The sequence below is a fragment of the Cyprinus carpio genome, chromosome A6 (assembly GCF_018340385.1).
Source record: "Cyprinus carpio isolate SPL01 chromosome A6, ASM1834038v1, whole genome shotgun sequence".
NCBI lineage: Eukaryota > Metazoa > Chordata > Actinopteri > Cypriniformes > Cyprinidae > Cyprinus > Cyprinus carpio.
Window position 1 is genome coordinate 7,523,295 of NC_056577.1, and position 13,767 is coordinate 7,537,061.

Below are 13,767 nucleotides of genomic sequence, written 5' to 3' on the forward strand. Positions count from 1 at the left end.
ATTTTGAGATATGTGTGTCTACAGTAATATACCCATGCTCACATTTAAATACATTTTATATTATTCATATTTTACAAGCTTTTCCTTTAAAATGTAATAATTTGAATAATCAGTCAGATGAACACACAGTGTCACAGTATTTGTTGCTGTCGTTTTAAGCATAGCATGATTTTCTCCTCAGCAGATTTCGGTAAATATGAGCAAAGCTTAAAACATACAAAATATCTGAAACTTAGTTGTTTTGTGTATTACATTTTGCAAATCACACAGTATTAGCAGGATCAGAACAAGCTAACTTGATAGTATTTAAAAGACCTCCTTTTATTAATGTTTTTGTCAGGATCCTGCCCTGACAGTCTTGTCTGTCCTGTCTTTGTTTAATGTGTCTCTGTTTATATTGTGCCTGAGCACATGGTTGTGTCTTTGTTTATGTTGGCCGTGTGCTCCTCTTGTCCTGCCTCCTCGTTTTCAATCACCACGCCCCCTTGTTTAGTCCTTGTCTTTCCAATTAGGTTCACCTGATCCTTGTGTGCTCTGCTCCCTTTATATTGGGCTCATTTCCTTCTGGTCTTCATTTTGTGTGTGCCTTGTATACAGTCTCTTGCTTGCATATTTAGTCTCGTTAAAACGCTTTCGTCAGAATATTGCATCTTGTGTAGTTCACTCTTGTTGTTCTAGTTTTTGTTTGTTCCCGTCTATAGTCTAGTTCCAGTCTTTGTGGTTTAGTTTTTATTTTAGTTCTTGAACCTTTTGGGTTTTTTTCTCCCCTTTTGATTTCTTTCTAGTTTTCAGCAAGGTTGCTGTCTTGCCTTTTATTTGTTTTTGTTTATAGTTCTAGTTATTTATTCCTACCTTTTCCCCAATCGTTATCCTTTTGTTTTCATTTAGTTCCATTTTTTTTCCAGTATTTTGTTACTTTTGTTTTTCCTTTGTGGTTTTTCTTTTCTCCCTAGGCATTGGTTTGCAAGTTTACTTTTGATCTGTCTCTCCTGTTGTACTGTCTTTGTATGTCAGTTGTGTTGGTTCCTGCCCTGTTTCCTGAGTCCTCCCTGGTCGCTGGTTCTTCTGACCTGACAGACATTTTGGTGCTTCAAGAGTTCCCATCAACATGGTCAAGCCTGTGGTTCCTTGAGTTGCTACCAGGTCTCCTTTGCCACAAAGTCTGGAGCTGCCTCCTTCCGACCAGCCTGTTCTCCTGTCGTGTGGACTGTCTTCCTGCCTCATCTGTTTGTGTTCTCTCTCTCTTGTTAATAAACTGTTCTCCCTGTTAATTCTGCAGTTGGGTCCTCCCTTGCCAAACCCTGATAGTTTTATAATGACGTATTATATATATATATATATATATATATATATATACAGTGTGTGTATATATATATGGCTTTTGCCCACTGTCGTCTAGACCAGCACGCACCACCCCATCTGCCCTCTGGCTGTCCGATGAACTCCGTGAACATCGCTCTAAACTCAGGGTTGCAGAGAGGAAATGGCATAAATCAAGAAACTCTACCGACCTCAGTGTGTATCAGTCTCTCCTCTCGTCCTTCTCTGCAAACGTCTTCACTGCTAAAACCTCATATTACCATGACAAAATTAACAACTGTTGTGATGCTCAGACACTCTTCAAAACCTTCTCTTCTCTTCTTAATCTGCCTCCACCTCCTCCTCCATCGACTCTTACAGCTGATGACTTTGCAGTTTTCTTCACAAATAAGACAAGAACCATCAGTGACCAATTCTCCACACCGCAGACTGAGGATAAATAACTTCACAACGACTAATGCTCACTCTTTCTCCTCCTTCTCTCCGCTCTCAGAGACAGACGTTTCCAAACTTATCCTGTCCAGTCATCCTACTACTTGCCCACTTGATCTGATCCCCACTCACCTCCTTCAAGCGATTTCTTCTTCAGTCATACCTTCACTTACTCACATTATCAACTCCTCTCTTCACTCTGGAACATTTCCCTCAGCATTTAAGCAGGCTCGGGTAAGCCCACTGCTGAAGAAACCATCTCTAAATCCAGCACTTCCAGAAAACTACAGACCGGTATCCCTTCTTCCATTCATTGCAAAGACACTTGAACGAGCTGTGTTCAGCCAGCTCTCTATGTTTCTTGTACAGAACAACCTTCTGGACAGCAACCAATCTGGCTTCAAAAGCAGCCACTCAGTTGAGACTGCCCTGCTCTCGGTTACTGAAGCCCTGTGACTGGCAAGAGCAGCTTCAAAATCCTCAGTACTCATTTTGCTGGACCTGTCTGCTGCTTTTTGACACCGTTAATCACCAGATTCTCCTGTCCACCCTCAGAAAGATGGGCATCTCTGGAACCGCACTCCAGTGGCTTAACTCCTACCTTTCTGATAGATCCTTCATGGTGTCTTGGAGGGGTGAAGTTTCTAAGTCACAACAACTTGCTACTGGGGTTCCTCAAGGCTCAGCACTTGGACCGCTTCTCTTCTCCATCTACATGACGTCATTAGGATCTGTCATTAAGAAGCATGGCTTTTCCTATCACTGCTACGCTGATGACACTCAACTCTACTTCTCATTCCAACCAGATGACCCGACGGTAGTTGCTCACATTTCAGCCTGTCTGAGTGACATTTCTAGCTGGATGAATGACCATCACCTTCAGCTCAACCTTACTAAGACTGAACTGCTGGTGGTTCCAGCTAACCCATCGTTTCATCACAACTTCTCTATACAGCTGGGTTCGTCAACCATAACTCCATCCAGGACAGCCAGAAACCTAGGAGTTGTGATGGATCATCAGTTAAGCTTCACAGACAATATTGCTACAACAACCCGGTCCTGCAGATTTGCCTTATACAACATAAGGAAGATTAGACCCTTCCTGTCAGAGCAAGCCACCCAACTTCTTGTCCAAGCTCTTGTTCTCTCCAGACTGGACTATTGTAATGCTCTCCTGGCGGGCCTTCCTGCATGTACTATCAAGCCTCTACAACTGATCCAGAATGCAGCAGTGAGGGTTGTCTTCAATGAGCCAAAAACAGCTCATGTTACTCCTCTCCTCAGGTTACACTGGCTACCAGTAGCCGCTCGCATCAAATTCAAGGTACTGATGCTTGCCTACAAAACGACCACTGGCAGGGCGCCAACTTACCTAAACTCACTAGTTCAATCTTATGCACCCTCCAGGTTCAAAATCACTCTCACTGACTTTTTCCTGGACTGTTCCCAGCTGGTGGAATGACCTCCCGATCTCAATTCGAACAGCTGAGTCTTTACTCATTTTCAAAAAAACATCTAAAGACTCATCTTTTTCGCCTGCACTTAACCAACTAATACTAGTACTTACCTTTTCTTTTTTCTTGTCTATCATATTCAAAAAAAAAAAAAAAAAACCTGGCTACGTGTCCTGTACTAGACTAACTGAGACTTGTCATAGCACTTGTATACCATTGTTGTTCTCTCGTTGATGTGATTGTTTCTACTGTTCTCATTTGTAAGTCGCTTTGGATAAAAGCGTCTGCTAAATGATTAAATGTAAATGTAAATATGGCTAATTAAATTGTGTTACATGATACAATGATTAGTCACATATCTGCTGATAAAAGCCTTCATGAAGAGTATTTACAAACATAACACAGCACTGAAATTAAAAAGAAATTAAAAAAAGAAATAAGCTTTAGACGTCAATATACTGTTTGTAGGTCAATGTTCGCAAGCAGAAGAACATCTTTGTCCATTAGAGTATGTTGCATCTCTTATTTCGAATCGAATATGACTGAAAGTAATGGCTTGCGGTTCAGCCAGTGAGTCAGATGTTAATTTGGCAACCACTCTGACTATTTCAGTGTGTAAGTGAGACCTTTCAGAGTTTGTGTGTGACTCATTTGTGACTCATTTTGATTGGCTCATTAAAAAGACCTAACTTTCATTGGCGAAACAGGCTACAATGTAGCCTGGCTGTCTTTTTGTCTAATTCAGTCTGCAAGACCACAACTAAAATGTTTTATTTTGCCGTGATGCTACAGTTCAACGGTTCAACACAACTAGCAACTTTATGCAAAGTGTTTTTTCTTAGCTTAGCTCCTTTTTCTTTTAAGAAGCAATTAGTTTTGGTAGCTTAGCAAGCAACTTCGTTTGGTTAAGTTGGCGAACACTTAACATCACACAGTATAGTGATGACAACAGACCTGAAAGTACACCAAAGATGACATCAGAGATATCTGAACATTTGCTGACAAACAACACATCACAAGAAATCTGTGCTTGCATGTGTTGTGTTAATGAACTTGGGGCAAAGTTTCTTTGAACTAAAGCATCTGCTAAATGAATAAATGAATATGCAAATGGATGAGTATCGTTAACCCGCAGGGTGCAAAGCTACTGAGCATCTGCAGTAGTATTACCTAAAGCTCATACTAATGTGAGTTACTGCTACCAGCCCACTGTTGTATGAACACAGACATTATATTACGCTGTGTAATGTGCAATATTTGATAGATGTGGGGTAAAGAAAACATTAAAGTGATTTATTTTCTACATAGAAAATAAAAGTGAAATCCAACACATCTTTTATTTTATAACTTCAGGCAGATATTTGAACTGTTAACTTCTGGGTAGCTATGAAAACAGAATAACTTATATCTTTTTAAAAATGTTTTTATTATTTCTCAAATTTGCATGCTAATCAAGGATTGGTGTCATTAATAATTCTGTCTGCCCAATGAATCAAGTCCCAAAGGACCTCAAAGCAATTTCATTGGCTGAAATAATTTTTATTGGTAACTCTATTCAGTCCCTGATTAGAAATCCAACAAAAATGCTTTAGGGCATTGTCTGAACTATTTTATTATAATCATTCATGTGTTTCAAATTATGTTACATATAATATAACTGAAGCTAAATTTTATCAAATTAAGCATTTCTCAGTCCCTGTGTTTTCTCATTTAGCTTCTGTTTTGCAAGCTAACTGTTTAGTGTACTTAGAGCACTACTAGACCATTAGCCTGCTAGCTTAGCCTATACAATCAATAATATGTTTTATATGCATTATACACTTTTGTTTGATCAGACATTATAAATGGCTACCCCCTGAGGTCCTAAGCAGACTCAATTCAACAGACGGACTAATTGTTCATGACACTGGTGGTGTCTCGTAAAAGCAGAGATGTACAAAACTACTGTACATATTTTCAAAATAATTTAGCTGAGATCACATTTAATGTTTGAACTATGTTTAACAACAATTGTGCAAAATACAATGCAATGGCCTAATGTAGCAGTGCTATAACAGGGATGAACTTAAAGTTGGCAAGAAATGGAAATTCAAACTGTATATTTTCTAGATGCATCCTAATGATCATATTTTCAAACAGTACCATGCATAGCCTCCTTTTTGTGTGTGTGTAAATATTGACTTCATAATTTTTGATTAAAAAGTCATACTTTTATCATCTCCAAACATTTTGTCTGTGCACTGCACCCCTTTTCTTACAATCTACTGCAAGCTCAGATTCAGATCTGGTCTCATCCAAATAAACAACCAATGGATAGAACCAAGTCCCATCTCACACTTTTTAGTATTTTTTGATCATTTTCACATTGGATGAATATGCGAATTAGTCCCTCCACTTAACTCATCTTTTACACAGTTAAAGGGATAGTTCACCCAAAAATGAAAATTGTGTCATTATTTACTACAAACCCATATGTTTTCTTCTGTTGAACACAAAAGAAGATATTCTGAAGGATGTCGGTAACCAAACAGTTGCTGGTAGCCATTGACTTCCATAATATAGCAATTCAATGGCTATGGTATTTATTTACATACTATAAGTTTAAGGATACCAGCAACTGTTTGGTTACCAATATTCTTCAAAATTTCTTCTTTTGCATTGAGCAGAAGAAACAGACTTGTATAGGTTATACAGGGACATCTACAAGACAATATTTCAGAACATCGTAACGCATTTTATGTATCACTCACAACATCTGACACATAATTGATATCATTAGCCTTTGGCTTAACTACACTATCAGACAGCTAAAAATGTGTTGCTAATGTTAGACAAACCATGTTCTCGTTTTGGTGAATCCACAGGCTTTCATGTGAGCCAATACCCGATGACCATCAAAGAACAATGGCCACAGATTGGTACAAATTGTAACTGTAGTAAGCAGATTTTCCCATACAGTAACATTTCAACTTTTCAGAAGTGATTTTTGAGCTGTGGCTTTAGTCACTGATGGTTGTTGATGCTAGCCATGTTGGTAACAAATGAATGTAAGTGAGCACTACCCTGTCTCTTGTAACAGATGGTCCAGTAAGAATAGCCCGGCCATTAGTGTAGTATTTATACACTCATCATTAATCTACCATTGAGCTCTTTGGCTTTCATTTTCCAAAATAGACAAGCAAGAACCCATGTTAACTGAAGGACGCAGCTCTGTCTGTGACTTTTTTAGAGGTACCCCTGGAATACTGTGTTTGTGTGCACAAGGTTAATAAGAATTGAACTTCGCACCTTCTGGCACACCTGTGGAGGATCGACCCAAAGCCCCCTGGGAGTCCAGCTCCGTTTCACCACCATATGGCTGCATGTGACAGCTGCCCATAAGTACCGATCGAATGAACAGTGTTTCCTGTCTGTCCCATCTAGCCAGACAAATCACATTCGCTCAAGATTTTATCTGGAGAATCACGTCGCAGAGAGCATGCGCTAACAAAAATATACACATTAATATCTGAAACGTTTCAAGGGCATAACTTCTTTCCCATAATGCAGAAAATTCTTTTACAAGTGTTAATTTTACAAATGAAGAAGCCCACATGAATTCCACACATTCCAAAGCAAAGCAACCTTTTTACTACATTGAAAATGGAGGGAAAACTTTGCCTGAGAGGTTGACCTTAAGGACGTGATGAGTTTTTCAACTGGAAGGTATTTCCTCTTTTATTCATCTGGTTTCACTCACTTCTGCTTTAGAAAACCTCTGTTTTTATTATGAAACCAATCTTGTCCAAATCCAAACCTGACCTACTTGATATTATCAGTCCCACTTTGAATTTGTGACTACAGAATGCCGCAGAAAGCTCTGCAAAACTGGCATGTCCTACAGATCCCTAGCTTTGCAAATGTGTTTAGTATGTATTTTGCTCATTTTACCATGCTAACAGTTACCAATAAGAGCTTAGTACTATCAGATTTTACAATGTAATAACCATTCCAAAGTATTTAATTCCAAATCAGTGCAGAACTCTGCAGATTTTGGGCCTGCATGTCAGTATGTGTATTTTTATGTTGATTAAAATAATAACTTTAGTCAGACCAAGGGAATAATTCATATTTTTAACATGTAATATTGATTTAGTAAGCATTGTGTTATATACAGTACTTAAACATTATACTTTCAATGTAACCTCACAAAGTCTAACTGATTTTCACAACTATCTGCATACTGAGACATGAATGCAATAAACCTTAAAATAAATCTTTCTTTTAACACAAAATCTGCTCAAGGTTTATTTATTTACTTTCAAACTGTTTTGTTGGTACTGTACTTTATGCCAAACAGCCTTTTTACTATGCAAAGTGTGAGCCATTGAGAATAACACTATACAAGGCAAGTGATTTGACAGTTTACTACATTTTAAAGCTATGCCATGCATCAAATCTCATCAAGATGCATTCTCAAGCTTTTACACCCAAATCACAAAAATTCTCTTAGTGAAGCTATGAATCTTACCTTCTGAAGATCCGGCCTATGTTTGTGAATGGGTGTGCATATTCATTTTGAATTGAGATTAATGTATGCTTTATATACACCACAATAACAAACACTAGATTGTTTCAGCTCTGTATAAAATTTACTATTATTTTCTTCAACCAAATTTATGTTTTATTCTAATGATGTACATTAAGTTAGTTTAAAGGATTAATTCACCACCGATAAGATGGGATTTAGTAAAACTTCAACACCTATAATGTTCTGGGACCGGTCCGACTGTTTGTGGGTGGGAATAAAAAAAATGCGAAACTATGATATGTAGTTTTAACAAAAGCTCTGGAGCTCTCAATAGTCTGATGGATAATGCTTTTTGCATTTTAACTATAGCTGACAAATGAACTAGACAATCTGGGTGTAGGTAACATGGAGACATTGTAACAATACAGAGCTGGTTGAAAAATGTCTAAACTTGTCCTTGCGAAAGACTGGCCGAGCTTTGAAATGCACCAATGCATCTGGCTAACGGTGTTTGTTCAATGCTTGTTGTGCACAGGGATCATTGTTCAAACACTGAATTCAATGTTTGTTTCTGTGCAGCTGGCCACTCCAGTCCCATCCATATTTGCGGGCTGTGTTCTAAATCTTTTGCAATCCTAAAATATACCGCAGAATTGCCTACTGTTTGGTGCAAATGTGTCAAAAAAATTTGTAATTATTTGAAGAACATAAAATTTTGGCTTTGGGCTCAAATAGATTCAGGTCAAAAGGAGAGTCATCAAGCAAACAGATGCAATAAATATGAAAGCTTTGGTAGATTTTTGTCATCAAAACGACTACTTTTACAGAAGATTGCTCATGGTTAATATCAAAATTTAGCTTTTTTGATTTTGATTAGTAAACCAGAAAAGAGTGCAGAATCTTAAATATTTCTTATTCATTTTGCATCATAACGAGACCAAAACCATTGTTTCTTTACATGTTAAGATTTCAATTCCCTGGTAATGTCTAGGTTTCTATGTTTGCATGTTGTTGAGGTGTGTGAGCATGTGACCGCTGCCTGCTTTCAATGTTTAGGAATTGTAGAACAGAGGAAATAACAATGCTCTGAATGAAAAACAGAAACATCTGCCATCATGCATATTTAAACATGGTGCTCTTCCTAACCACTCAGCTTTATGAGTGTGCACTCTGTGGGGACGTCTCCGATTACTGTCCTTTATTTCTCCTGCTCACCTCCAGGTACACAACTCACACTCGACCATTCAATACCAACTGGCTCTTTCTCCCTGAACGAGCCAAGCTGCATTATTATTTTATCACAAACACTCTTGTGTTAGCCATTCAATTAGCCCGGCAACATCTTCCTGGTGGCATACATTAGTCATGCCTCCTCTGAGCCAACTAATGATGGCAGAACCGAGATAAATAGAAGAGAGAACTCGCTTCCTCCTCATTTTTCTTGACTGAGTAGTGGCATCCTTCCTGTGCTCTACAGGATTAAATCTCAATAATGGCATTAAACATGGGATAAAACAGAGAGAGACGAATGGAAACCCCAAGAAATCCAAAATAGGGCACCACAACTTCCTCATTAGCCCAGGAGCTCAGACAAGCTCTCCCAGAAGACCTTCCCCTCTCATAGTCTTTCTATTTCTCCGTCTCTCTCTGTCTGTCTCTCTCTCTCTCTCTCTCTCTCTCTCTCTCTCTCTCACACACACACACACACACACACACACACACACACATACTCAACAATCAAAATAGGCTCTAGCGTACAAAGTGTCTAAGGAATGAGAAATAAAGCGCTGAGGTGCAGGATTAGACTCCCATGCACTGAAGTTATACAAAATCATATTTTTCAGTATTTTAGTGTTGTTTTCCAGTAAACATCTTCAAAGCAAAATACATTTACATCAGAAAAAAAAAAATAATTGAAAAAAACTCATGAAAAACCTCGCAATTTTTTCTTATTTTACATAAGTATAGGCTTTTTACTAAAAGACAAGAAAAAATGTGGTTTAAGAGAAAGAATTAACAGTGCACCACCGTGCAAGCTTTTCACACGTTCAAACAATCACTTTATTCGCTCATTGAGGATTGCAATAGTTCACCAGTGGTGTGACCAGTCTAAACTATTCTGCATGACTGTGTAAGTCTGCCAAGGAGAAAAGAAGCTTACAACAAAAAGATCTGTAGTGTAATAGACTCTGATAGATCTGTATTGGAATATAGTCAAGCCAGCCATCTGGCACCTTGTCTGTCTGACAGCATATTTTATCAAGCTCTGCTTTCAACACGTGTGACAGCACTGTGGTGGGGTTACATGATGGGAAGGAATCGATATGACGGAGCCCAGCCTGATACACACAGAATGAGAGTGAGGGAGAGAAGAACATGTCAACAGCAAATTTGCAGGTCTGCTGTACTCTAATTCCTTTTCTTTAATTATATTTCTTACTGACACATCTAGATAGAGAGTACACTGTTTTACAAGGAGATCAAGCACCAGATCATCTCAAATAGGCCACTGTAGGTTTGTGCAACAGATAGATTTCTTGTAGACTGTTGCCCCCCTACAGCTATTTAAAGAGAAACATAATTGCACAGCGAGGCCCTTTGTTCCCAAAGTATCTCTGACAAGCACTCCCTTTCAATACCACATTTACTTCACTGATATAAAGTAAAGCAGCACCAGATGTACTTGTTTGGGGCCAGATGATTGCCCACACAGATTTCACATGCACAGATGCCTACAGGTAAAACCTAGGGGTTAGAAATCTTTGCAAATAATTAATACAAAACATCTATGTGTACTGAAAGTCTAGTACCTATAAGCATGACCAATCCAGGCAAAAAAAAAAAATTAAATTTAAAAAAAATAAAATAAAAAAAAAATATTGTGCAGCAAGGGCAGCACCCTTTGTGCCTTACAGTTTCTACTTTTAAAGAATTCATACTGGCAGTATTAATATGCACTCTAAAGTTAAACTATTAATGCAGTGTGTGCCATTTAAGGGTTAAAAAAGGTACAAAGATGTACATTCCATGTTACATTCTAGAGCTGAAACAACTAATCGATTTAATCGATTAAAATCGATTATTAAAATAGTTGTCAACTAATTTAGTAATCGATTCGTTGCTAAATAATTTTTATTTGCCGTAAGCGGCTCATTTCGTGCATATTTTAAATCTGCGGTGACCAAAGTGTGGCAGTAATGAGCCACCGGAGGTTTTACTCAGCCAGTACAGCAGGAGAAGTAGCGAATAGCCAATAGCTGGCCTCGTTTTATGTCACGTGTTCTTCCCGCACAGCGTCTCTCTGCAGCATTCAGCGTGATGAGTGAGGCAGGCGGCAGTGGAGTAAGCTCGAGAAAGAAAAAGAAAAAAAGCGGCTGATAAAACTAATCGGACGAAGTCAACCAAAGTGTGGGAGCAAAAAGAGAGCAAGCCTAAGAGTTAAGCCCTGAACATTTGGACATGTTGACCTTTTTGCACTGCAATGCAAAGTTTTTCCTCAAATAATGAGTGAATAGTGTTCTGCCTCATTTCCCACAGGTAGTCGAATTCCTGTCAGTTCAGGCATAAGCTGTTTTGTTAACATTTTATCGCTTTATTACATTTTTGAATTTTGCACTGTTATAAGGACCACTACATATTTAAATCCGATGAAAATCACAGTGTGCAAAGACTTTTATTTGTGCAGATTCTGCAGTACAATGTTGTTTGCAAATGTTTAGTCGTAAAAGCTGATAACATTGCTTTTTAAAAATTAACATTTAAAGCTTTGACGTTTACCAGTTCATAATTCAGTCTTGCAGCCTAATTATGACTGACTGAGAGAGGTTAATGTTTAAATGTATTTGAAATGCACTTTTTTCTAAGCATTCACTGCTCTTTTTCACACAGCTGGTTTTTTGTGTGTGTCCAATTTTTTTCTGGACAACCTTCTGATGGATTTTACTTTAAATTTTACTTTAAAATGTGAGTTCCATTCAGGTTTCATGCCATTGGCACTTCATTGGAAGGATTGTTTACAATTTCACTGCATAAGCTATAAAGCTGTTTCCCAGGTATAAGCTGTGTGTTTACAGGAAAAAAATAATAAAATGCAATTTACTGCAATTTTATTCTGTTTTATTCTTATTCTTCGTGATATGTTCTGAAAGATTCCTTAATAAGCTTTGTTCGGGATGTTAAACTACTTTAGGAGCCCTAAGGACTGCCATGGTAAAAACATTATTTGAAACCTACTTGTGAAATTTGCTAGAGTATGTATGGGTCAGTGTTTTGATTGCAGAAGAGTTCGACAAAGTATAACTAACACATAATAAAACACAACTCCAGGTATGTTTTTGATGAGGATATGACAATGCAAAATGGTTAAAATCTCTAAAAAGTCTATGTTGAATGATAAAGACCCTTTGTTAATAATTTACATGGGGAAAAAAATGGGCAAAACTAAAATATAAGTACATAAACCGATTCATCGATTAATCGTAAAAATAATCGACCGATTAATCGATTATCAAAATAATCGTTAGTTGCAGCCCTATTACATTCCTAAAGATTTTTTTTTCTTGACAGAGTACACATCAGTACAAGTTTTCTGCCTGTCAGATGTGCTATCTTGTAAATTTAAAAATTTAAAATTTTACGAGATTATACAGAAACCCTCTATGTAGGATATAGCCTGCTATGTTGCAGTTCAGTGATAGCCTACTACTGATGAATCGTCAGTAGATCACTTAGATTCATATGATAGATTCAAGATCACTTGCGCTTCAGTGAGTAAGTGAAATGTCGATTCAGTACCTGCGCTGAAGGATTCGGCGAGTTCACTCAAGCTGAGCGAAATTGTTTCTCCGAGTCTTTTTGAGCGATTCATTGAAAGAGTCATTTGTTCGTGAATCGGACTACACTGGAGGCGTTGTTTGTTTATGTGTGAAGCTGGTGAGGACAACATGACAGAAAGACGCGTTTTAACCATACACTCTCAGAAATAAAGGTACAAAAGTTGTCACTGGGGCTGTACCTTTTCAAAAGGTACATATTTGTAACTGAAGGGTCCATTTTGGTACCTTAAAGGTAGGCTACATATTACTTAAAGTGTACATATTATAACCCAATAGGTACAAAAGGTACAGCCCCAGTGACAGCTTTTATACCTTTATTTCTGAGCGTATAGGCTATTTTTTAGTAGAACTGTGGTTATACAAATGGTAATCAAAACGGCAAAAAAAAAAAAAAAAAAAAAAACCCTATGCTTACTACACTTTTGCTACCATAAAAACATGGTTAATTTTCGTAAGGGATGACTTATCTTGTTCAAGACACAAACCATGTTGCTCTAAATGGACTGATCGTGTAATACATGTGCATTAAGTTACTCGATTAAAACAGACAAACTTGCTAGAATACTAAGACGCGCAAAGGTGCACGGGCGTTGGAGGAGCGTGTTCAGGTCTCTTACCGGAGCAGTTCCACCCGGTGGGTGTTTGACAGTCGCTCAGCGATGATGGGAACGCGCAAAGTTGTTTCACTGGTAATATACAAAAAAAGCAATAGATTGTAATTAAAACTACATGTGTCCGATTCTCCTGCCGCGGTCTGCGTGTCTGTCGCAGCGCAGCGCAAAGAGCCATCTCAGTTCACCGGGAATGACACGGGGACATGAACCGGGGGATCCGATCCCACGACGAGCGCAGGCGACACCGATCTCAGCCGCGGAGCAGTGATACACATCTTCCGGGCAATGCTGCGATGATCCCCATGTATGTATGTGCTCTGATACCGGTGCGGTTGGACTGTCTTGACAAGTGGAAGTGTCCGGTTGCAGTGATGAAACTCAAAGCTGAGATGAAAAGATATAAACATCCAAGCATGGACATTAAAAAGCTGTCCGGATCCACTAGTTGATCATGTTGATCTATCCTTTCTGAGGGGAAAACAGCCTGAAGCGCCGGCTTTAGTATCTCGCTCTTTCTTCCTTTATGAGGTCTGTCTGAGAGTGTCTTGTTCGGCTGGTGTCTGGCACTGACTGTGAGGATGAGGATGATGATGATGAAGGTG

General features: G+C 38.4%; 1 protein-coding gene across 3 annotated transcripts in view; it reads right to left on the bottom strand.

Annotated features, from left to right (window-relative positions):
* Positions 1-13,767, bottom strand: part of LOC109064095 (tomoregulin-2-like) — a 72,775-nt gene that overhangs the window by 46,325 nt on the left and 12,683 nt on the right. Inside the window, exon 1 of one of the 3 annotated variants that reach the window (XM_042757790.1) lies at positions 13,169-13,728. The exons of 1 other annotated variant lie outside the window; for it this stretch is intronic. In XM_042757790.1, the coding sequence (XP_042613724.1) occupies positions 13,169-13,340 (172 nt within the window). In that variant the 5' untranslated portion in view covers positions 13,341-13,728. Of the gene's footprint in view, positions 1-13,168; positions 13,729-13,767 lie in introns of those variants that run through there. One more of the 3 variants, XM_042757791.1, reaches the window with a different exon arrangement.